At 40.3% G+C, this 26,563-nt stretch overlaps 1 protein-coding gene across 1 annotated transcript in view; it reads left to right on the top strand.

The window, feature by feature from the left end:
* Window positions 1-1,316: 1,316 nt before the first annotated feature.
* The window catches only part of CD34 (CD34 molecule), a 40,162-nt gene continuing 14,915 nt past the window's right edge, over window positions 1,317-26,563 (top strand). The window contains exons 1-4 of the mRNA XM_033152908.1: window positions 1,317-1,516; window positions 19,953-20,102; window positions 21,486-21,724; window positions 22,470-22,550. Coding sequence (XP_033008799.1) covers window positions 1,441-1,516; window positions 19,953-20,102; window positions 21,486-21,724; window positions 22,470-22,550 — 546 coding nt within the window. The 5' untranslated portion in view covers window positions 1,317-1,440. The remainder of the gene's footprint in view (window positions 1,517-19,952; window positions 20,103-21,485; window positions 21,725-22,469; window positions 22,551-26,563) is intronic.

The raw sequence follows: 26,563 nt of genomic DNA, 5'->3' as shown, positions 1-26,563 counted from the left end.
CTACCAAAAATGGCTGCTTGTCTAGATTCCCCCTTCCTTTCCCTGTCTAACAGAGCCTATTTGTGCCTTGTAGATGGTTACAATGCTGAGGTTTTCTCTGATGCTGCTCTCCCAACATTAGCTGCTACTTATTGGGTAGGGGGAGTGCCACACAGAATGTCAATGTAATATATGAAGCCTGCTAACATAAAAGGATGCCATGGGAGAATAAAGTGTGGAACAGAAGATGGGTCACAGAGGTGGGAGGAAAGACTTACGCAATATAAGCTCTTCTGGTTCATTCAGCAGAACCTCTGCATAGCGCCTATGTACACGTAAGCTTTATGCATCTAGACTCTCTGCATAGTCAAGTGCCCTGTTTTTTCCAGGGTTCTGGTCGTGTGTCCAAGCCCATATACATACAAGATGAATGCATGTAGGTTCACACCAGAGGTTCTGCTGCATTGATAGAGGTCAGAGCATAGGGCTGAAGCTTAGTGGTCCAGCATATACTCTGCATGCAGAAAGTTCCTGGTTGAACTCCTAGCATCTCGGGTGAAATAAAGATTTAGCAGGAGATCTCAAAGACCTCTCTGTGAGGCAGACTTTGGGCAGCTAATGCTAGTAATAGGAGGCAATACTGGGCTGATTGTGCCAATGTATACGGCAGCTTCATATGTGAATCCACTTCCTCTCTAGGTGGAATTGTGGCTTTGTTGTGTGGAAGAATCCTATGGAACTTAAAACAAGTATGAGTTAACGTTAACACTTTTATGTGTGAAGTAATTAAAAGAAGGGCAAGCAAAATGTTTCCAGTGTAATTTATCTCATTTAATTTAGAGAAATCCAGTGACAATGAAGCTTCTTGTAACTTGCAGTGACACCCAAATAAAATAAGGACTAATTTCATTGGTTTTAAAAATCATGCATGCTTACATTTCAGAATGTTTCCAGCTACAGGCAATGTCCCCTCCTGGGTTAACTTGATGTTAATTCACATTAAGTTATTCATTATTTTTTTCTTCACTCTACCATTGCTTATTTTGTAGTACTAGGAGCCAGAACTGGATTCTTGTAAGGTTTTTCCCAAGTTCCCTCCAATGATTTGTGATCTGTTTGCAGTTTTTAAAATTCTGACATGCACCATGTTGCTGTTTACAGCACATGAAATGTGCATTTACATTCTCTGCTTGTGTTAGATTACCTTCAAAAAGCTTTCTGTGACATTTTTAACATAGTTTTAAATTCTGGGAAAGTCCTGTCCACAGTGATAGAAAGCAGTTTCCAGGAAAGAGTTAAACTGATGTAATATTGTAGGGCGGAAGTTTAACAAATGTGAGAACTATATAAAGCTATGAGATCAGAGGTTTGGAAACATCTTTTAGAAGGGAATCCTATCGAACTCAGTACTGACCTCACTTTTGCTCATAGGCACTGCTTAACAGTTCGCCGTTGGAAATAATGTTACAGTGGAGTTTTAAAGTACTGGAGGAGAGGCATTTATTCTGGACAGTGTTCTGTGCTTTGAGCCTGCTGGGTGAGTATGCAGTATTGCGGGGGGGGGGGAGCAACCTTACAACTGCTGTGTTACTTTGCAGACAGAAAATGAAGAATGAATCTTGTTCTGCCTGTGCCATAGTTATTGAATACTGACAGAAGTTTATCTCTTGTAATATCTGTTGGATAGCTAGATGCTAATAACATTAGAAGCAAACTGGTAAACAGAATGGATAGCATGTAAAGGAATGGTGCACACAACTGAAATCCTCTAATTAGTGGCAAATAGAATTTTTGCAGGTTCTATATGTAGTTGTATAGTTGCCCATGTGCAGAAGGATATCAGATGCACACATTTTATTCATGGTTTTGCAATTCTCCATACCAGTTATCTCCAATGGTTGTTAGCAAGGCTTCAGTATCCCAGAGACTAACATACCGGTACATTATTTTTTATTAAATATAAAATCCTAGACTGTGTAGCTGAGAGCGTCTGTTTGTAGACTGCTAGCCTATAGTGGCTGGCACAACTGACTATATTTGGTAATTACTGTTACTATTTTTGAATGCTTATGCATTTTATTTATACAACTTTAAAAAGTAATGATTAGGGAATGTTATGTTGCTATTTTCTAAGCTGAAGGTACCACACAGTATATGTATAGCACAACTGTGTATTTTGCACACTTTTGCAGCCAGACTACTTTAATTTCTCTTTATCCACTAGACCATAAGACCCTCCTTAGACAAGTCACTGGGCTGTATTCCTGTCTTTTTAATGTTTATTGCACTTTTTAGTACTCCCCAAAGGATCGTGCTTATCCTGCTCTGAAGCTGGCACGGCCTGTTTATTTATTTTGCGGGGTTTTGTTTTTCCTTCTTACATCTACTGGCCAAGTCTCAGTTCATATGGCAGTTGTATTTGCTGCCCATGTACATCAAGTGAGCAGGAGAGGTGTGTGTCTGCAGCTGATCACAAAATGTTTCAAGGACATCACTTTGGTGGATATGCAATTAATTGCCCTCCTGTTTTAAACCATTCAGGTTTAAAAATCAAAGATTTAGAAAGGAAAAAGCAAAGCAAGGCCTAATTTGTGTGGCTGCAATTAACTTTGTAAACAAATAAATATAATATAGTCTGCTTTTTCAGTGTCGTGTGTGAAAATTGTCTTGTAGCTGGCTTTCTAACATCCAGATATAGGTTTTTTTTAAAAAAAATACATGTGGAATTGCTACTGCTGAAGTACAGTGGTACCTTGGGTTAAGTACTTAATTCGTTCTGGAGGTCCGTTCTTAACCTGAAACTGTTCTTAACCTGAGGTACCACTTTAGCTAATGGGGCCTCCCACTGCTGCCATGCCGCCACCGCACGATTTCTGTTATCATCCTGAAGCAAAGTTCTTAACCTGAGGTACTACTTCTGGGTTAGCGGATTCTGTAACCTGAAGCATCTGTAACCCGAGGTATCACTGTATCTGCAAGTTCAGTGTTGAACTTTATTAAACCCTTTTGAAATTTTATCTAGTAATTGAAAAATCAATGTGATACTCTATTCCCTTTAAAAAGTAGGCTTCACTCCACACAATTACTTGACCCAGCTAGGGAGAAAATCATGTAAGCACATTTACCAAAGAAGTCCAATGTTGAATAAAGATAGGAATCGGCATGCACCTGTCTATTGTGACTCTCATTCATACTACATTGAAAGGCTTCTAATGTGGATGAGAAGGTGGATTCAGGGCCATTAGTTATGTACAACTAGAGCTGGATTTCCATTGCAATTAGAGATGCTTTCCAACACATGAATTAGCATTTTGAAGATGCGCATAAGGTTCTGTTTTTGGCTCCTGTCTACACTTGGCAAATATTTTCAAGGTAATTTTATGCTTGTGTGTCTTGGCTTCGTCTTCTGCAACAATACTTTATCTTCTTGGGCATATTGCCTAGAAATGTATGCATGAAAAGCATTATGTCATAGTTAAAACAGTGGTGGAATGCAGGCAAACGAAGCTTGCTTAGCTGCCTAGATATATCCTCATCAGTGAGCCTGCATTTTCTATTAGGGAAACATGGTTTTTGTTTTTGTTTTGGTAAGTAAACCTAGTAGTCACCATATCTTGGGTTGTGATCGTGCTGGGTTTCCCTCTCTAAAACATGAAAAACAATTGGCTATATATTTTAATTTGTGTTCTATCATGGCATGCAAGTAAATCCCATGCCAAAACCTCCATCACCTTAGAACGTTCAGTACACTATTACTACCTTTCAGAAATATACTAAGCAAACTGAATATGGTTCAAAAGACTATCAGCTAAAGCCATGCATTTCTCTGAAGATGTAATTGTTTTTATTTTGTATTTTTATGCTGTGAACCGCCCTGAGATCTTCAGACGTAGGGTGGTAGACAAACTGAATGAATAAATAAAGTTAGTTAAATACATTGAGAACAAGAGTAATTTACAGACACATTTCTACGGTGACAGTATTGTGAGGTGGCACTTGGTAGTTGAGGAAATGTGCCCCCCCCTTGGTAATTATACAGAATCCACTGGCTGTGTACACAACATACATTTAAAGCACCCCACCCCCGCAAGAATCCTGGTAGCTGCAGTTTATTAAGGGTGCTGGGAATTATAGTACTGTAGGAGGAGGCAAACAACACTTTGTTTGCATGTGGATAGTATGTCATTTTCTTGGTACAAAGGTCAACCACATTTATGTCTTTTTCCTGTTCCTAATTTTCAGCATCAGTTGTGCTTTCCCAGGCTACCTTGAGGTATGTGTGGGTAAACATATTAAGTGCAAAAATGAATTGTCCATGGAGTTTTCTTGGCAGGGATACTGGAGTGGCTTGCCAGTTCCTCCTCCAGGTGGATCACGTTTGGTCCAAACTCTCCACTATGACCTGTCCATCTTGACCTGTCCATAGCTTCCATGAGTAATTCAAGCCCCTTCACCACGACAAGGCAGTGATCCATGAAGGGGGCAAAAATGAATTACACACATCCAAACGCACTGCAGACTTGAACTGGTAAACCTAAGCCAGTCACATTTTTCCAGCACATGTTCTCTGCATGCCCACAGCTCTTAGGTCATACATAACTCCCTTTCACACGTTACATGTTTACCACAGCAAACAGAAATGTAGCTATAGCCTACACAATTGTGAAGCAGCTTTTAGGGTTTTTGTTCTGCGTAGATAGTAGTACACTTGATGGCATTAAGAGGCATCAAGTGATACATTGATCTGATCCTGCACGGTTCTGCAAGACATCTATTGTGAGATGCTAGTTTCTCAACTCCCACTGATTTATATGAGAATAAGGTCAGCTTTCCCAGTTACCAAAAAGATGGCTTATGTTCCGAGAGCATCTTATTGTAACTTTATTTGTTTATTTATTTAAATTATTTTTCACTGTGACTTCACAGTTCACACACACTTTTAACAAGAAGTGTGCATGCACACGAAAGCTCATACCAAGATCAAACTTAGTTGGTCTCTAAGGTGCTACTGGAAGGAATTTTTTATTTTATTTTGTTTTGACTATGGCAGACCAACACGGCTACCTACTTGTAACTTTTAACAAAGTTACACTGTTTTATGTGCACATGTTAAAATGTAATGTATGAATGCAACAAACATATTTTTATAAACATGCCTATTATATGCTACTAGGGAGCTAGGGTTGCCCATAGCCCCCCCCCCCTCCATGTGTGTATGCTAAGAAACAAATATATGTTTGCCACTACATAATGTCTGAAGCAAGAGAAAACTCCTACATGGAAACAACTTCAATATTGCAAAAAACATGTAGTAGTAGTAGTAGTAGTGATAATAATAATAATAATAATAATAATAATAATAATAATAATAATATTTATTATTTATACCCCCCATCTGGCTGGGTTTTCCCAGCCACTCTGGGCAGCTTCCAACAAAATATTAAAAATTCAATAAAACATCCCTAGACAGGGCTGCCTTCAGATGTCTTCTAAAAGTCAGATAGTTGTTTATTTCCTTGACATCTGATGGGATGGCGTTCCACAGGGCGGGCGCCACTACTGAGACGACTACTACCATGTCATATGTGACAATCTCAACCATGTCTAAATATGATTTGCAAGTGTGATTTTTATATACAGGAGTAGTAACACGGTGCCCTCCTTAAATTATTGAATTCCAACTCCCACCATCCCCGACTATTAGCCATCCTGCAGGGTATCCATTCTGACAACATCTGGAGGGTGCCATGTGGTCTATCCATGCTATGTAGGAAGCTTTGCCCCTTGAAGTGGATCTGGCATTCCAGATTTCAGTCCTGATGACCACCATGTTTGTGGTCAATCTGTTTTAAATAAGAAAGTTGCAATCACAGCTGATTGTTAGTTATGTTATTTAGAAAACTATATCAATATACAAGCCAGCGTCTGCTTTTCATGTCAAGATAATGTTTTTGATGTTGCTTTTGGCCTCATAAAAGATGCTTAAATATTAAATTAACGGTTCAAGAAAAGTTACCTTAGGCATGAGTAATGGAATATTCAAGTAGCCTGAACCTGATATTCCCTACAAATTAATAATTATACAGTTTGGATGCTGAATTTCATTTTGAGATTCACAAATTAATTTTATTTGAAATGTGTACCTATGAGATGGTGTATTCATTCAGTTAGACTTAAGTGCAGTCTAGAAGAGAAAATTCATAATGTGATTAATCATTACAGATTTAAATTCAAATAGTTAAAAAAACAACTAAAAGACAAATTACCGGTACCTGAGCTGAAGTGAAACATTCAAGCAATTACATTCAAATTATTTCAGTCAGGTTTCAAAGTTTACAAAGATTATAGAACCCAGATATTCATATAATCTAATCCATTGTCTGAAGAATAAGCTATTGAAATAGCAGGCTAGCTGCCAAGCAAAAATCTCTTTTATCAGTTTTGTCTGAGTGCTGATTAGGTGAGCTTGCTTGCAATGATGTAATGGCTTAAGCTGTCATCCTCTCTCCTTCCCACATTCTCTTCGCCCTTTTTTGGCATTGTTCGTGACTGCAGAAAGCCCACACCCAAATCCTGTCTAGGCCATATGGAATAGGAAAAAGGGTTCAGGAGGGGGAAAGCGTAGAATTTTATCGGATATTTCCAGAGGGAAAGTGACTCCACCCTTTGAATTCCTGCCACATGGCAGGAGAGGAGCAAAGCTAGAGATTCATGAGTAATGTAGCTCAGAGTCCCCAAAGGTGGTGCTCATTATAACCGCTGGAAGAATAAAATATAAATACTGATGGAAGTCGTAATCCTGGCCTCTCAGTTTCAGTTATTTCCCATTTCATCCAATATATGAAATTCTGGATCTGAGCATTATCACTGCTAGCATGCTATGGGATCAATATGATACTCTTTTGCACTCTGAGTACTAATAAAAGTGCTTACCACTACCTCCCATTTTCATTTTTAATCTCATCCAATCTATCATTATAACATCCAGTTATAATTGGGCAATCAAACAAGTGGACATACCATTTAAGAGGGCTGTGGCTGCTTTTCATGTTGCTTTTTAAAGTTGCAAGTTCACCATCTGGAAGATATGAGAAGACACATATAATCATTATGTGAGACTTAACTGAGCAAAGCGTTACTGAACGAAGACTTGTGTTCAGCATGTCCTGGAAATTGATTCAAAAGTCTATGGAATTTCTCTCAGAGACATATATGTTTATAATATTACTCACATTTCCCAGTGTATCATCAGATACAAGTGTAATTCCCAAAAGTACTGGTATATCCATGCACTAGAGACTGTAAGACAGTAAACCATATTTATTCCCCCCTTCATGCATGTAAAGGTAAAGGTAAAGGGACCACTGACCATTGGGTCCAGTTGCGGACAACTCTGGGGTTGCGGCGCTCATCTCACTTTACAGGTCAAGGGAGCCAGCGCTTGTCTGTTTCCGCAGACAGTTTTTCCGGGTCATGTGGCCAGCATGACTAAGCCGCTTCTGGCAAACCAGAGCAGTTCACGGAAATGCCGTTTACCTTCCTGCCAGAGCGGTACCTATTTATCTACTTGCACTTGATGTGCTTTTGAACTGCTAGGTTGGCAGGAGCAGGGACCGAACAACGGGAGCTCACCCCGTCGCGGGGATTCAAACTGCCGACCTTCTGATCGGCAAGCTCTAGGCTTTGTGGTTTAACCCACAGTGCCACCCGTGTCCCTCTTTGTGCATGTATGTAATTTATTTAAAGCAGTGTGTCATGCAGCTTCTTTGCCTATTTTTGGTGCCGTTACAAAACAGTGTACGTTTTGATTTTTATGGCATGAAACCTAAAAGTTCATATAAATGCCTTATATCTTCACAGTGGATTTAGCATGAGAGTATGCTTTATTGGTGAATACTTTTACACAGATCACATGCTATTCCATGGGCTCTGGGCCGCAGGTGTGGCCCTACCATTAGCCTGAGCATGATGGTTGCCTCAAACAGCAGATTTTGTTAGTTATTTAAATTATTATTATTGTATTTTTACTACCAGGGAGGAAGAAGATGTGATGTGGTACTTTCTACCTCAGATGCTAAAACAACTTGAATGGCCTTGGATGCTGTGTATCTTAATTTGGTGGGAAGGGTGTGCCATTTGCTGCTCTGCAACAGGCTCCCAATCTTGGGAGCCTGCCCTGCTGGGCAGCTTACACCAATTTCATCGCCCATCTTATTTCTCACTACCCTAAAATAACTCATATTATAGATACTCTGTATGGAAGTTTTAAGCGGACCAAAGAGGTAATAATTAAACAAACAAAAAAAAGTAACCATATTTGTTGTATTTTTGTTGGTGTTTGTCTTTTAGATGCTATGGCCAGTCGGCTACGCTAATAAAGTTTGATTTGAATTGAACCAGTCATTTCTCTCCATGAGCACTTGTCCCTCCGTTTCCCATCAAATTCCGCTCTTTGACAAATGTATGTTATTCAAATTCTCTTAACCTTACTTAGATTCCTTCCTACCATCTACAGCAGAAACAAAAGTCAGGTGTAAGAGGCAGACAACTTACACACACACACACACACACAAAGAGAGAGAGAGAGAGAGAGTTGCCTGCTGTGTGCATGAGGAACCCAGTTCCAGCTGCTGCAGCAACAGCAGGTGGAAACATAATTAAGCAGTATTATTCCATATCTGTAAAACCAACATTGCTAGGCAGAGTGCATAGTTCAAAGAACAGCGTTGTTAACAACAGTAGTAATGAAATTCATCATTTCTATAGTGGGGTGGGTTTTTTTGATGTTCATAGTTATAATTATCTCAACAATCCTAACAACAACCCAATAAATCAGCCTTTGCCAACTTGGTGCCCTCTGGATATTTGGGGCTACAACTCCCATCATCCTCAGCCAGCATGGCCAACAGCTGATGGGAATTGTAGTCCAAAAACATCTGGAGAGCACCAGGTTTGTGAAGGCTGTTGTAATGTATATCAGTATTACTCAGAAGTCCCATGGTGTACTTGCCGTGAACAGTGTGATGGAAGAGTGTATTTATGGGTGCATTATAGTCCTTTGGTAAAGTTTGCTCTTTTTATTTAAATTACAACATCAATTAAAGCTGTAATCCTACACCTACTTACCTGGGAATAAGACCTGCAGCATTTGGTGGATCTTACCTCTGAGCAGGCATGTCTAGAATTACCTGTTACATTACACTCTCAGGGAGTATGAAAAATAGTGTGCTCACGATTGATTATACAGAGGAAGCTAAATATACAAACTCCCTTTGTTAGCCTCACAGCTTACACAGTTTCACCCAATAAAGGTTAAAGACTTTCCATTTGTTTCTGTGGAGACAGATATTTGAGTAGTGTAGGTAATGATGTAGAACTTCCGTTTGACTGTGTGAGGACAAATCATTTTAAAGATGTGTTTATGTTGCTTGGGGACTATTTGATTTGATTTGGGACAAATAGTTCTCAGTTAATTGTCGTTGGAAAGCCAAAAGGGGACCAATACTTGGAGCAAATGATATTTTGCTAAAGTTTGCAGAATGCAAATAATATTAAACTTGGCAAAATGTCATTCCCAACAACTAGTTGATACAAATAAGGGTGTTTTTTTTAATGCAAACTGTAACATGTAGCTGCTTCAAACACCAGTGGTTTTATGTTTATTGTGTCCACTTGGCTTCAGCAATGCAGTGCAAACTCTCGGTGCTAATAAATTCATACAGAGTTTCCAAAACTAATGAAAACAAGCTGTGCATAAAATTGTGACAACTGTGGCAAGTACCACGCCCATGTGCACTGTTAAGGATCCTTTGGGCTCTAACAATACAGAACAATTTGAAGTTTCTTAGTGTGAAGTATCTACATGAAGTGTAAAAGCAGGAAAATTTGGGGGGTGGGGGAGGAATAAATAAAGAAGAAATAATTAGGACCTTGTTTTACAGTATGTGAGGTGGAGAAAATATTTGCCAAAACGTTAAGGTGATTTCTAAAACATCTGGAAAAGTTCAGAAGTTTTTGTTTGGGTGGTTGTGGCACTTGGGGAGGCCAAGTGTTAGGAACTATGCCAGTGTAATGAGGTAAGGCTTTCTGCTAATGTCTATGTAAACAATGGCACACACTCATGAGGGCTTATGAAAGTGGTATATGACGCTGATTACTCTACTTATGCTTTGCTACAAAAATCTTGTCTCCTGTTCTTGCAGAATGCATTGTAAGTCCTTTTACGTGTACAAATCAGGTCTAAAGGATTACCGGTATATCAGTGGAGCAATTTGGATTGCCAGCTAATCAGCTTTACAAGTTGATTCAAACATACCTTTTCTACTGTCTTGAAAGTGTGGTGCATAATTAAGGAGTTACTAGTAGAATACAGAGGTTTTCAAATCTTCACTGTGCAGCATGTTGAGCATTGTCTTGAAATCTGAATATGTACATCTAATGATAGCCAACGTGTTTTGCAAATGAAGATAATCCAGTCCCTCCTTACAATGAAACATGGGTGAGAAGTACTGCTTGGTTGACAGTATAGCCACTATATTTAGATAGATCTGCCTGCTCTGTTTATAAGGAGACAAAATATTACTATTAGAGTTTATTTAAAATGCTACCCATTTAAATCTTATCTCTTTTCCTGTAATTCAATTTCCTTCCAGGCACCCTCATCTCATGGAACTAAGTAATCTTTTTTTATTCTTCATTGAGGTTTTAATGCTCATTACTAAAGGAATGGCTTTTAAGGGATAAACAATTCTTTTTTCATGAACTTAGGCAATCAGGATAAGCAACTTAAGGGTTTCTAAAAGGTGGCTGCATATTGCTTAATATTAGGTTTTACAAACTGAACAGGTATAACTATATACCTGTAGCTAAAATTTTCAGAGCTTTTAGCAGTGAAGACCCCCTTCTGGGTTTTTAAAAAATTTCTATTATGTTAACCAAAATAGTGGATTAAGCAAGAGCATGAAAGAACTAATGATCAGGTTGAAAAGCAGTTTGTGAACCTTGAGTATTTGGATGGATTTAATTAATTAATTTATATCCTGCCCAGTGGAACAAGTAGGTCTTAACTGCCCATCTGAATGAATGGAAAGAAGAAGCCTGGTGGATCTACCCAGAAAGGATGTTGCACAATAAAGATGCCATCATATAAAAGGTCCTGTCTCTCACGCCTAACCTCCAAGCAATAGAACAGAGAGAATGGCTTCTGATGTTGATCTCAGTCCTTGAGCAGACTGGGAACGAATGGTTTAATCTCAATGAGTTTGACTGCATTAAGAGATATTTATCTGATTTATGCTGCAACCCTGAGTCCATTTATCTGTGGGTACATCCCACTGAACTCAATGGGACTCTTTTCTGAATAGACAGGTCTACATTTAGTGCTGTCAACCCTACTGTTAATTTAAGATCAGTTGGTAGAGCATGAGACACTTAATCTCAGGGTTGCGGGTTCGATTCAATTTAAATTAATTTATTCAGTTGATTCTGTGTAATTTTCCAAATTGGGGTTGTTGTTTTTTTTACATCAGCTTTGGCTTCTGTTAAGTAATAAACGAGGAACTCCCTTTACTCACATGGAGTTATGGCTGCTGTGTGCACAGCTGTTCCAATATTGTTCTTAATGTTGTATGCTGTCATCCACCTTTGGGATTCAGAGTGGAAGAAAGACTATCCTCCTTGTTTGTTGCTGTTAAAGTGTTCTACAATAGCAGTGCAAAGGAAACTCCAAAGCAGGGTGGTTTACTTGTGGTTTTCTGGATGGTGTTGAACTCCGAAACCCATCAGCCTCAGCCGGCATGACCAGTGGTCAGGGAGAATGGGAGTTTATCTTTTTATGCCATCATTCTTATATCCTGCTCTTCCTTCCTTAGGAAACACAGGGCAAATTACAATAAAAGCAATTCAATATTTTTGAAACAGTAATTAAAAAAGAAGCCTTTAACATAACAATCAGGGAATCATTAGAAACAGCAGTAGAATCTACAGAATCGGCATCCAAAATGCCTGGATGAAGTTTTTTTTTTTTTTTTTAATGCAACTAGGGTCAGCTATATCTTACAGGGGAGGAAGTTCCATAAATGGGACAGCGCCACTGAGAAGGATCTGTCCTATGGCCTCAACCAGCAATCAACTCCTGCTGATTATTATTATTATTTAGTAAATTTCTGTGATGCCCTTCATTTGAAGATCATAGAACAGTTTACAATATAAAAACACAAAAATACATGCCATAATAACAAACATAAACATAATAACAAACACCCCACAGTTTAAAAGGACATAGATTGTTTAATTAGCCAAGGGCCTGAAAGAAGAGGAATGTTTTTGCCTGGCACCTAAAGACATGCAATGAAGGCACCAGGCGAGGCTTCCTGGGGAGAGCATTCCACAAGTGGTGAGCCAGCAAAGAAAATGTGCATTCCCATATTGCCACCCTCATGGAGGAGACAACTAGCAGGGCTGATGGTATTGGAGACACTCCTTCAAGTACTAGGATTCTAATTTGTTCAGGGCTTTATACACTACCAGGACCTTGAATTGGACCTGGTAGTTGACTGGCAACCAGTCCAAAGTTTTAAGCATCTGCGTGATAAGAAGATTCCCCTGTTGCTGGCCAGTGTGATACTTAGACAGTGGTGTGTTGTGCTACCTGCAGCTTCTGGGGTGCCTTCAAGTGGGGATGTCAGAAAATTCCAACATATAGAAACTGGTATGTCCATTGCCATTGTTCTCTTATCTATCCCATGTTTGGAAAGGAAAGCAACCCAGCTAATAAGATAAATATCCACTGTTGTTTTCAGGCCAAAATGATACATAACACTATGTAATTGATTATTTCCCCACACACACATTTGTATTGCGTTTCCTTTGCATTCTTTATCTTTCAATCCATGGTGAATGACAGATAGCTAACTGACTCCTACATGTTTCCACTGCCTCGAGAAGGAAACATGCAAGCATCCATAGAAGGTTCATCCTGCTCTTTTCGCAAAGTCAGGAATAGAATGCACAGATCCTTCTTTAGTCACTACATCACAGGCCTCCCTTGTGATTAAAGACCTGCTTCACACAAAATAAACTGTGCCATTGGCAAGAGCTATTTTAAATAGTTCCTTTCCCTCAATATGCTTTTTTGTTTGAGGCTTTCTTATACTCTGTTATTTAAAACAGGATACAGTTCTCTTGCTACTATTTAAAATGTATAACTAAATATAGCCAGAGGTGGGTGCCAGGTCTCAGCCTGGCATTAGTATAACATGCTTGGCATGTTTTTCTCATCTTGAGGACACTGTAAAACATGGCCTTCTTCTCTTCTACATCTCCTATAGAAGGCCTAAGTCCCATTACTGTTCTCAGAGGCTAATGGACCCAGTGAGTTTCCTGACGACTCTGGGGGATTTTCCAGCTACGATGGGAACTCCTGTTGAAGCCCTGGCCGAATTCTAAAACATCCAAATGGTTTGGGCCATTGACATGAGCGCCTCTAAGTGCCCTTTCCTGCTTCCTGGTATATTCCAGAACTTAAGGCAAGAAAACAAGTTAGGAGGCAATTCGAATGAGAGTGGAGGGAAACTCTGTTTGAATGCAATCAAATACTGGTGAGGGGCCTTCATTGAGCCCACCTTGTGGCATACTTTGCTGCCTCCATTGCATCCTCATTGTGCCATCTGGCAGAACTTTTTCAGGTTGTGTGAGGCCTCTTACAGTCTGACCCGAAGGAGGTGACAGAACTGGTGGTAGCTTGCTGTAACTTGTTTGCAAAACATTTTAATTATAAAATTGCTTGCATCCACCAGGATCTTGACTGTTACAGCAGATGAATCTGAAGGAGAGTCCAGAGCACTGTCTAGTCTTGCTGTTTTGGATGAGTTTCAGTTAGTAAGGCTTGCTTGAGGATGTGGACAAGGTGCTTCAATCAGTCAAGGTGACCACTGGACCCTTGCCCCTCGTGGCTGATCAAAACTAGCAGGGAGGGGACAGCTGGCTGGGCCAGGGAAGTGATCAGTGCCTCCTTACAAGAGGAGTGGTCCCTGCCTGCTTGAAGGAGGCACCTGTCAAACCACTCCTAAGAAACCCTCTCTGGTTTGGGGAAATCTAGCTAACTACTGGCCAGTTGCCAGTCTCCCCTTCTTGGGCAAGATTATTCAGCGGGGAACATGGATCAGATTCAGGCGCTCTTGGAGGAAACAGATTTTCTAGATCAATTTCAAATGTAGTGTAGGTCTGGTTTTGGTGCACAAACTGCTTTGGTCACCCTGCATGATGACCACTGTTGGGAGAGAGATGGGGAAATGTGTCCCTGTTAATTATCCTCAGCCTCTCAGCAGCTTTCGATACCACCAACCATGGTATCCTTCTGGAGTGGCTGTCCGAGTTGAGGGTGAGTGGCACCACTCTGTGGTGATTCAAGTCCTACTTGGATGGACGTTTCCAGAGAGTGATGCTTGGGGAGTGCTCTTCGGCCCTGTGGAGCCTTCAATTTGGGGTTCCTCAGGGTTCAATTTTATCCCCTGTGCTGTTTTACATCTACATGAAATCGCTGAGTGGGGTTATCTGGAAATTTGGAATGTGTAGTTGGCAATATGCTGATGACACCCAGCTATAATCAGTGCTGTTTTTCTAGAAAAAAAACTTTCCTTTTTCTGTTATATGACAATGGTGCCCACCTGAGAAGTGCTGGAACTGAGTTCCAGTGAGTTCCATCTGAAAAAGCCCTGGCTCTACTTTTCCTTTACATCTGCAGGTGTGGCAGTAGATGTGCTGAACTATTGTCTTGTCTTGGTAATAGACTGGATGAGAGCCAACAAACTGAAGCTCAATCCAGATAAGGCTGAAGCACTGTCAGTTGGTGGTTCCATAGAGCAGATGGATGTGATGTTGCCTGCTCTGGATGGGGTTGCACTTGTAGTTTGGGGGTACTTCTGAATCCATTGCTGTCACTTGAGGCTCAGGTGGCCTTAGTAGCATGAAATGCCTTCCATCAGCTTCAGGTGGTGGCCCAGCTGTGCCCCTATCTGGGCAGGAAAAGCCTAACTTCTGTCATCTATACTGTGGTAATCTCTAGATTAGATTACTGCAATGCATTATACATAGGGCTGCCTCTGAAGATGGTTAGGAAATTTTAGCTGGTGCAGAATTTGGCAGCTAGGTTGCTCACTGAAGCAAGATGGTTTGCTCCTGACCCAACTGCACTGGTTGCCAATTGGTTTCTGGTCCCAGTTCAAAGTACTGGTTTTGACCTATAATATTTTAAACAGCTCAGGACTGCTGTACCTTAAGGACTGCATCTCCCCATATGAACCGACCTGGACCCTATGATCATCATCTGAGGCACTTCTTCTTCCACAATAGATCTGGAGGGTGGCAACACAAGAATGGGCCTTTTCTGTGGTGGCTCCCCATGTGGACTGTTCTCCCCAGGGAGGCTCGCCTGGCACCTTCATTATATTTCTTTAAGCGTCAGGTGAAAATGTTTCTCTATAATCAGGCCTTTGGCTAATTTAACACTCTATTGCCTTTTTGATGTGTTTATGGGAGTGGGGTGATTGGCTTGTTTTTGTTTTATTTTGTGTTCTCATTTTGTATTTGTATGTTGTGAACTGCCCTGGAAACTTCGGATGAAGGGTAGTATACAAATTTATTAAAGAATAATAATAATTACTGCAGCTGCCACTTCTGCTACTCTCCAGGTTTGGCAGCTGGGGGAGCCAGTTTTCATCAAAAGTAGATCATTTCCGCATCCCTCACACAATGTGTAAATAAGTCCTGATGGCAATAAAGGACATTGGTCCTGTAATTGTGCTTGCCGATGGATACTTCTGCTGATTTATGGCTATATCTATGCTAGTTTTGACCAAACTCAGGCTGAAACAAATTGCCCATTCTCAGAGTCTTATGGTTTCGTGATAGACAAGTCATTGATGCCCAAAGAAAATACAGTACAGCAGCTGTCCTTGGAGAAAATCGTCCTATTAGCTACGCATATCATTTTGGCTGGAGGAAAGCCCTGAGGGAAAGTATAGCTGTTACTTTGTGCAAGTCTATTTGTCCTTGAACATGTAGCACATAATAATATTGTTTTACAGGGCGCAGTTAGATGAGATGGCAAGAGATTTGTGATTGGATCTCCCACTGTTTTTTAAAAGAAAAAAATGCAACTGCAGGTGGGCCTGATTCATATTAGGAGTTACATAGCTGGGAGAAGAGACTTTAAGCCTTTCTCCTTCAGCCAAGGTGAAACATCTGGATTGGATTATTGCAGTGTACTCTACATGAGACTCCATTTGAAGACTCTTCAGAAATTGCAATCAGTCCAGAATGAAGCAGCTAGAATAAAGGTGGGTGCTTGCTTATGGGAGGCCTCCAGATGGTGCTTCCAAGCACAATCCAAAGTGTTGATGGCCAAACTTTAATATAGCTGATATAAACGAGGCCAGAGATTCTGGCAGTGCACACGCTGCTTTGGCTTTCTCTGTTGACCTCTGATTTGCTGTTGGATGTGTTCAGATCTTTACACAGTTCTGGAGTTGATAGTGACTGCCCCATGGCTCTAGCCACATCTAGGTCAATCTCTTTGGCATGCTATTCTTCTTCCACTCAACAATTGCTCCTTTGCCCTCCTCTGCCATGTGCTGACACAGTTCTTTGCTTCTGGGGGGGGGGGGTTCTTATAGGGCTGTTTTTAGTACCAAAAGCCCTGTGTGTAGCTGTCTAGCCTTGAAGACAGGTTTTAGAAGGACTATCTGGAGTTTAAACAAAATAGAAAATTCTTTCCAGTAGCACCTTAGAGACCAACTGAGTTTGTTCTTGGTATGAGCTTTCGTGTGCATGCACACTTCTTCAGATACACTGAAACAGAAGTCACCAAATCCTTAAATATAGTGAGGGAGTGGGGAGGGGTATTACTCAGAGGGTGGTGGGAATGGGTGATCAGCTGATAGGTGTGGAAAACCTGTTGACGACTCTTAACGGCTGCAATTAGTCTTGCAGGGAAAGGCAAGGGGTGAGATGGCTAAAGATAGTTTTGTTAAGTATAATGAGATAAGAATCCAATGTCTTTGTTCAGACCAGGTTTCTCCATGGTTCTAAGTTTGGTGATTAGTTGCAATTCAGCCACTTCTCTTTCCAGTCTATTTCTGAAATTTCTTTGTATTAAGACAGCTACTTTGAGATCTTTTATAGAATGTCCTGGGAGATTGAAGTGTTCTCCTACTGGTTTCTCTGTCTTGTGATTCCTGATATCAGATTTATGTCCATTTATCCTTTGGCGTAGGGTTTGGCCTGTTTGTCCAATATAGAGAGCTGAAGGGCACTGTTGGCATTTGATTGCATACACAGTCTGGAGTTTAACAGTCATGTTTGGTCAACTGTGTCAGTGTTTGCACACATCTGCTTCCTCAGATCGCAACATCCCTTTTTGTCTTGTTTCTATTTGCCTAGCATCTCAAAGGTCACACTGAACCCCTTAGCCTTGTTTTCAGCCTCTGATAAGTAACATCAAGAATACACATACATACACACAGGTCTGTATTTTGACCCATCCTTAACAACTGCAGAAGACGTGATCATGGACCTTCTGCTGTCAAATCTAGTTTGGCCCACAGAATCTACTCTGAAATGGTGTAGGATGCTCAGCAAAGGGTATGATTCCATTTGTTCAATAGCTGCAGCATGGTAGCACTAAACAGCATAGAGGTGCCAACTTTGTTCTGCTAGAAATAAGTCTCAGGTAGTTGTTTTTTTGGTGTCTCAAAAGGGCAGCAAAGCAGTAATTATTTAATTTATCATAATTGTATTTTTAGTGTCCAATGAGAGGAGCTTGTGGAATTTTCTGCCTTAGATGCCAAAATAACTTGATAGCCCTTGGGTACTATGCACCTTGATGTGAGGTGGGGGTATGTGCCCACTGAAGGGTCTTGGACCAACTCAGGTATGGTCAGCTTGTGATCATATGAAATACACACATCCTGGGTAGTGTCATTTAATACATCAATCATGCTGTTTCAGGCGCTTGGCTCTGAATATTTGTTCTAGATTAATTTTAAGATAATCCAGAATTCTTGGCAGAGAGAGTGTATCCTCTTGCACAACAGACTGTTCTTTTAATAAGGCTGGTGGGTATAAATAAACAACTTACTGAAACACTGGGAAATAATTGATTTATTGTTCTTGTTCTAACCTTTTGACCTGAAGAGAGAACAGGGTGGTATGGGGGGACAGAATTAAAATTCCCCTCAAAACTATTGCCCATATTCAAACTAAAGTGCATTTAACTGTTTTCTCTTCTCTACTGCTATATTAAATGAAATAATAAATATCCAAGGCCTTTGGTTATAGCCTTTTAGACTGTGTTTGTGTGGTGCGGTTACTCTTTTTGCTTGTTATTATGGTATGTATTTTTATATCTTTGGATGAAGGGCAGTATAGAAATTTAATGAATGGAACAAAAATAATAAAATAATTACTGAGGGATTTATAAAAGCAATGTATGGTACAGGAAGTCTTCAGATATATCAGAATCACCATTCACTAGTTGGATCATGGAATTGTCATATTTTAAAATGAACAAAAATGCAGCTTTTGCAAAATACAAGGAAGCACAGGAAGGAGATTTTAAACTTATTTTCTTGCTGCCTGTGTTCCAAGATCTGGGGCTCCCTGCCTCTGAGACAAACCTGTCCTCATGTTAAAAGAAAAGGTAATTCAAAAAGCCTTACTTTAAGGAACAAAACTACATTTGTCTCCATCAAACAAGCCAGGTTTGAACGGCCTCTGCTAGTAGTGTTTGTCATTAGTATCACTATTAATAAATTGCCTAAAAGAAAAAAAAAAGGCAGCCCTTTTTAATCTAAGATGTTGACAGATTATGGAAAAGTCCTGGTCTTTGCCTTTTCATCTCTCGCCTGCCTTGACTACTCCTTTTCTCTCCTCTTCCCTTGATCCACTTGGCTGGCGAAATTATTCAGTTCTCTCATCTCTTGGACAGTATTACATGGACACTTCTCCTTTCATCTCTACATTGGGTTCCTGTCCTCCTTACAGATACTGCACAAGTTGCTTGTCCTTAACTTCATAGCCCCCCATGGCTTTGCCTCTCTGATCTATTCAATCTTACATTCCATCACATCCCTTCCTGCAACCTTTGTCCACCCAGCTTCATCATTTTCAACTATCCAGAGTTCTCTCACACCCTGAAGTGATTATGCCCTTTCTCTCTTCCTGGTCCTTATACCAGGAACTGCCTTCCAGAATGCCACCAAATGACTGCCTGTCTTTCTGCCTTCAAGTTCTACTTTAAAACCTATTTTTTACAGGGAGCCTTTGAAACAGTCAATAACCTATTGTAACTAAGCCACAGTATGAGTAATTTAAACAATAGCATGTTTTTACCTGTGCCTCCATTCTCCCCACCCCCGTTGTTTCCCTGTGTTTATTTTAGATTGTAAGTCCCTAGGGTTGGAACCTATCAATTCCATTATTTGTAAAATTTGATGTGCATGGATATAGCTACATAAGAGTGACTCAGTTTGTAGAGCATGAGACTCTTAATCTCAGGGTCGTGGGTTCGTGCCCCATGTTGGGCAAAATATTGCTGCATTGCAGAGAGTTGGATTCGATGGCCTTGTGGTCCCTTCCAACTCTACAATTCTGTGATTCTATATTTAAAATAAATTAGAATAACAATAGTCTGTTTCAGTTTCATGTGTTGCCAAACTATAAACGGAGCACAGGCAACTTTGATTTTTGTTTCGGACAATGCTAACTATCTCCATTTTGGTGACAAGAAACCTCTGTCTGTGGTGTCTGGACTGTGGTGGCTCTTCCACACCTGCAGTGCATTAAATAATGAACATGCAGCTATGAACAAGGCCGCCTTCTTTGCAGCACTCCTATTCTGAGCCCCACCAGAGACTCAATGACCTACAGTGCTGTTGAGCTATAAATCCTTTTCCTTACTTTTCCATATGATTAAGCTGCTGGTGATACAGCCAATTCAACTACTGCTCCAGCTTCAGAGAGTCCTTCTGCAGTAATACCCAGCAATACAACACAGCTATTGACAAGCAGCAGTACCACAGAATTGCCACCTGGGAACTTCTCCATCTCAACTACTAAATCAACAGGTAAAAAGGCACTGGTATTGGCTTGATACTTAGGATGATTCTATACTAGGCATTTAGTATGGAATCTCCCTGCATCATTTATTCCTTTTCTTATGGGATGTCCACACAATTGCACCATCAAATTATTGTCCTATGTTTTCCCACTGCTTCTCTCATATTTTCTCGGACCAGCGAAAGTCCGATGTATTGGAGGGTGGGGGTGGGATGGGACAGGACAGGACAGTAAAGTGGCCAAGTAGGGCTGCGTGGGTGGGGCTCTCTCAGCTTCCCAACACTGCAGGTCATGGCTGCTTACCAAGAAGCAGAGCTGTGAACTTTCCTTTTTCCTTTTTTCTTTTTTTCTTTTTGCATTGGGAAACGGCCATAGCTGTCAACTTTCCCTTTTTTTGCAATGGGAAACGGCACTGGAATAAGGGAATTTCCCGCCAAAAAAAGGAAAAGTTGACAGCTATGCAAAGAAGAGGAAGGGAATGGTGTGGTGCAGCATATGATGGCAGGAATATGGCTGATTCTCAGCACTGTTCTTCCATCTAAGAGGCATACTTTCCGCATTTGCCTTGATGAATCAGTCACTCAGCACACTTTCAGTGCATCTTTTAGTGAGTGTTAAATTTTATGTCCTTGTGTTTTTTGTGTTTTTATAATCAATACATTAATTAGTATGAAAGCACTTTCCTGGCTATATATATATTTAAAAATAAAAAATAGTGCAATTCTGCTGAAATAAATATGCCAACTTTATACTGTTATAATATTACTAAAAACGGATTTTCTAGCCACCTTTATTTTGGCCAATCTATATGTCTGATCCAGAAACGAGCAGTAAACACTTTGGGTTGTGACATTTCATTGGCAGTAATTAGGCATCACTCTTGAAGTGCTTTAGCACTAATTAAGTTAACTGGAGTGTTGTTGTTTTTAAGGATGTGGCTGGGGAAACCCAGCCAAATGAGTGGGGTATAAATAATAAAATTATTATTAAGGATCAGCCAGATTTTTTTAAAGGCACTTGGGTGAATTGGTCCCTCCCCACCTACTGTACCCAAGTTGACATCAGGACCAAACTAGATAAGATAAAGGGAGGGCCATGGCATTATATTCCACGTTTTGTTTTGGGGATTGTTTTTGCTTTTAGTTTCAAGCAGCAGGGTAAGGTTGGATTGGCAAAGTGCTCCCAGGGGTTAGGATGGGGAGTGTTTTGACACTTTCCCCTTGCACTATTTCCCATATTTATGTCATACGGAAGTAAATCTGCTGTGCTTCTGGAGATATGACACAACCCTGATGCCATTTATCAAGACAGATTCCAGTAAATGCAGAAGCATGGTTTGGTTTTAGAACTTTTCAGGCATTCCAAGTGTGTCTGTGTGTTCTTTCTTGTAGATCAAATATTATCAACTGAGACAACAAATGGTACAAATGTCACCAGCCCTGAAGCACTCACCACAAAACCCACTTCAAATACAACAGTGCAAGCATCTCCAACACAGGGCAGTTCCAGAAATGAGACAATTCAAAACACAACTTCAACACCACTTCTGACATCTACTTCTACAGAGCTGCCAAAACATACTTTTTCAAATATAGCTACCACAACTGAAGCTGGTGACAGTACTGCGATGGTAAGAAGCATGAAGGATTTAGATTGCTGCTTTGGGTGCAATGAAATAGTAGGACAATCTGATTTCTATATTCAAAGCTAATCCCACTAACTAACCAATTCATTGTTTCAGTCCTATTGGAAAGCGCCTGCAAATTGCAAGTCTACATTCTGTTTCTCTGTCGACTCCAAGTAAAACCATTGGAATGGGGATGGTTCCACTGGGATGACAGTTTCAAAAATAGGGGGTTGATTGGATGGTTTGTGCATCTGGAACACCTCTAGTGGAATGCAAAGCTGTCTAGGGCTTAACATTTCCTAATACTAAATCAAGGATGGGCAGCCTCCAGCTACTTCACTAATCTTAGCCCACCAGAAGGTACAAATTTGGCCCACAAGGCCTTTTCCCCAAAACCATGCCCACCTGCCAGTGGGTAGGGCAGTGGCATTCAATCCTGTGGGGTGCTGCTTCATCAGTGCATTTCCTGTGGGGAACATACTGGCAAAGCAGACCCCTGTAGAGAGCAGGACTGAACTGTCCACTCATCAGCTGGTGAGCAAAAAGTCCAATCCCACTGGGTGCTCCCACCATTCTGCAGATCAACTTCTCCCACCCAGCTATCAAAGTTGCCCCACAATATGGGGGGGGGGGGGAGATAAGGATCTGGCCCTCCAGCCAAAGAGATTCTCTACCCCTGTGCTGAGCACGATTTTGTACCCACTCCTCCTGCCACAATGACAGTGCTGCTTCTCCTTCTTTTTGTCAGGTTAGCATCACTTGCCTCAATATCAAGAACGTTATGACCACTGAAGTGATATGCTTGGAAATCAATGAGGAATACTCTTGTGTAAGTAACAACCACACCATAAAGAATTGGCAGGGTGGAAAAGGCTTTTGGGAAGAGCCTGGTGCCTGTCCCAACTTGGAAAAAGGAAAAAGTGGTGCCCACCCTCCATTGTTTTATGCTTTGAATGAATATTTGTGGAGTTTAGTTTTTCATGGGTGATCTGAGTTCCTTCTCTTACCATCACTACTACTACTACTACTACTACTACCATTACCATTCTTATTATTTGTTAGTCACTTTATGAAAAAGTGACGTAACAGGATACAATATAAACAGATAAAATCCAGTTAAAAGTTTTTAGTTTTTTAAAGACAATCCAATGTCGTCTTCTTGCCTTTAATTCACCTGGCTTTATCCATCTTCTACCTCCCAGGCCGCTGAATTTGCCCTATTTTAAGTATTTACCTTTTATTAAATTCTACTTTACTGTTGTTGCTGCTCTTAAACATGAGGGTTTGACAGTGGGAGAAATGTGTTCCCCTATTACTTAGCAACAACAACAACAACAACAACAACAACACTTTTATTATTTGGACCCCACCCATCTGGCTGGGTTGCCCCAGCCCCTCTGGGCGGCTTCCAACACATATAAAAACACAATAAAACTAGAAGTTGTTGCCAGTGTCCTCTTTTGGTAGAACAGAGGATACTTCCTGCCAAAAACAAATAGCTCAGTTGGGACTGCTGTATGGTGCAAGGTGAAGGCTGGGATGTGCAGAGAAGGGGCTGATTTACAACACAATCCTATACATGTTTACTTTGAAATACGTTCCACTATGCAAAGAATGCAAAGAATTGCAGTCTTGTGAAATCCTATGCATATTTACTCAGTACTAAGTACCACCATGTTAAATGAGATATCCTCCAACTAAGCCTGCTTAGGATGGAAGCTTCATTCAAAATGTCCAGAGAAGGAGAAATAAAGCAAGGAATGTTTTGGAGAAGGATTAAGGAGTGCAGAAAAGCAATTGCAGAAAAACAGACAGGTGAACATTATTCTTAATTAAAATTTATACCCCACATTCTATACTCAAGTGAACTAACAAATAATAAATTGAGATCATTTAAATCATCATCATCATCATCATCATCTCAACATCTTCTGAAATACAGTAAATAGCCCTACATCTAATTCTTATCCATGTGTATTCAGAACTAAATTCCACTGAGTTAAGTGGGATTTATTCCCCATTCCAAATCAGTATGTTAGGAATGCAGCCTTAATCAAGTCTTAAAAGGAACAATTTCATTTATATTTGTTAAGGTGCTGGTGAGTCTTACTAGATAAATTATCCCAGAGTATGGTGAACACAACAAAAAGGGGTCTGCTATATTCCCAAGCATTCTGACCCTTCAAGATTAAGGGAAGGGCTTCCCAGCATATTTTAGTGGGCAAGGAGGCTCAGATGGCTTCTAAGATCAGGGAAGATAGAGTTAATGCAGAGATTCCTTGGTGTCCGCTTGAAGCCTGACACCACTTTCGCTCTCTGAGTATGCTTACAGTAATGAATGAAGAGATGGAACAGCACCCTTCCCTTGCCTTTCAGTTCTTCTCTGCATAGTTATGCTGACTGGATCCAGAATAAAAGGGCAAGAAAATGAGGAGTGACTGGCTAGGACAAGGTGGGTGTCCTTAAAGAGGGTGGATCAGTGAGGGCACATTATCCCAGGGCCCCCAAAACTAGAGTTTGGTGTTGCAGCCAAAGTAAAATCATTGCTTTGGAGCTTAACAACATCTGAAGGGCCACAGCTTAGCCACCCTTCTTTAGAGGAATCAGCTGCTGTGGAATAAACTCCTGCATAGCAATGGAAAGTAGCATTGGGATGGGATTCTTAATCTTACTGTGTTATTGGCTTCTGTCCTGTAAAGCACATACACACAAACTTGAATTTATGCCTGTTTACATATACTGGAAGCATATCAAGGAGAACTATGCTGAACATCTGTTGAAACAAACTCCTAAGGGACTTTACAGTTTAATACTGGAGCCACCTAGTGGATGAAATATCAGCAGGAAACCAAATAGCGTGCATAAGTGTAGATGTAATACAGTACATTTTGTTTCATGATCACAAAATTCAGGCTAGCTATACTCTAATTCTATTTATCTGTTTGCTGTACCATTTTGGTGTTCAGTGGTGTGTTAATTTTTAGGACTGATTATCATCATGTAAAACTTTATCCTAAATATCTGTGTTACCTTTTCAGCCAGTCAGGCACAGCATTGCAGCCCTGTAATGCTGCCATAATTTATATATTGAAATTAATGGCACTGCCATTAGATCTGATGGCTAAGCTTTGATTCTTTGTATTGAAGTTGCACTTTGAGTAAAGATTCCAATTCTGTCCCTAATGATTTATCCCATCTTTTTATATAGTTGTGCACATTCCCTTAACCTTTAAATCACTAGCGGTACTGTTACCGGTTATGGCTTCTAAGTGCTTTTAATAGCATAATTAATAGGGCTGAATGTGCTCAGGCTAATGTTTCAGAACACAGAGTTCATATAATGGTCAAATTGATGGTTAATTGATAATTAATAACGAAATACATGTCAACGAGGAGCTTTATAATTTGCACAATTAACAAGGTGCAGGTGGGGATCAACAAATCATAGAATTGTAGAGTTGGAATGAATCCCAAGGGTCATCTAGTCCAACCCCCTGCAATGCAGGAATCTAACTAGATTATACATGACAGGTGGCCATAGAACCTCTGCTTAAAAACCTCCAAGGAGGGAAAATACACTGTCTCTTGTGGGAGTCTGTTCTTCTGTCAAACAGTTCTTACTGCCAGAAAGTTCTTCCTGATGTTTAGTTGGAATTTCCTTTCTTGTAACTTTAACATCCACCTAAATTTATTGGATTATCCAGCTGGAAATGGAAAAGTTTAAGAGTCAAAAGTCAAAAGTCAGAGATGGGCATATGAAACTATACCATTCATGCAACAGCAACAGCTCTCTGGCCTGAGGGATGCCCTGTTAAGAGTGCTCCTAACAAGTACTCAACACAAACACGAATACAAACTTCTGAAGCTACTGTGAAGAGTACAGCAGGCCCTGTTAACTATACTATGGCCTGCAGATGTCCACTTCAGAGTGGTGCATAGAAGGACTTTCACTGTGGTAGCACCTGAGATTAGGCAGGCACAAACTTCTAGTTGCTTTTGTCAGCAACTGGAAACATACCTCCACATCCCTAGGTTATCCCTGATAGTCAATAAAGGCTCTTGCCATCTCTGGTTATTGTGGCATAACAATGATTTTAATAAATAACAATAAATATTATGCAGAATCAATATTAGGAAAAGTTCCAGATTTAATGTATTCATAAAAATTGACATTGCCCTCAGTCATCCTTTGAAATTCACACTTTTCTGAATTTTGTAATGAAATTTTCCAACCAAGTCATGTGTGCGTAAATGCGTTTACTAGGGTAAAATGCATGCATTAGTGGAAATAGCATAAGCAAATATATTATATTATGGGAAATTGTTTCACAAAACTGTGCATATTAGGCAAAGCTGCATACAAAAATGTGTATGTTAGGGAAAAAATTGTCCTAAAATGCTAATGGATTTATGAGGACTTCTAAAAATATTTTTCACAAAGTGATGCTGTAATGTGTAGCACTGGCCTTAAGTATGGAAAAATGGGAACTCAGAGAAACCAAAAGTGACAGATTTGCCCATCGCTAGTCTGAGCTGCTATTTCTGAGAAAACTGATAACTGCATCTGAGTTGTGCGTAGATAGAATAGACTGAGGTACTCCTCTGTTTTCCTGTTGCCCTTTCCCAGTAAACTGCTTTATATCTCTGTTCTGTACAGAGGAAACTCTGACATTCTTTCAAGAGTTCTTTCCACAGCAAAGGAAAAACACTACAGAGGAGTGTTTTTCCTCAAACCTATCAAACATGTGTTTATGGGAACAGTTTGACTAGGTTTTATTTTAACTTCCATTTTCCCAGGCATAACTTATTCTGTGACAGATAATGCTCCCCCAAGCCATTTGT

The sequence above is a fragment of the Lacerta agilis genome, chromosome 6 (assembly GCF_009819535.1).
Source record: "Lacerta agilis isolate rLacAgi1 chromosome 6, rLacAgi1.pri, whole genome shotgun sequence".
NCBI classification, from domain to species: domain Eukaryota; kingdom Metazoa; phylum Chordata; class Lepidosauria; order Squamata; family Lacertidae; genus Lacerta; species Lacerta agilis.
Note: the sequence above shows the minus strand (reverse complement) of the source record. Positions and strands in the feature narration are given on the sequence as shown.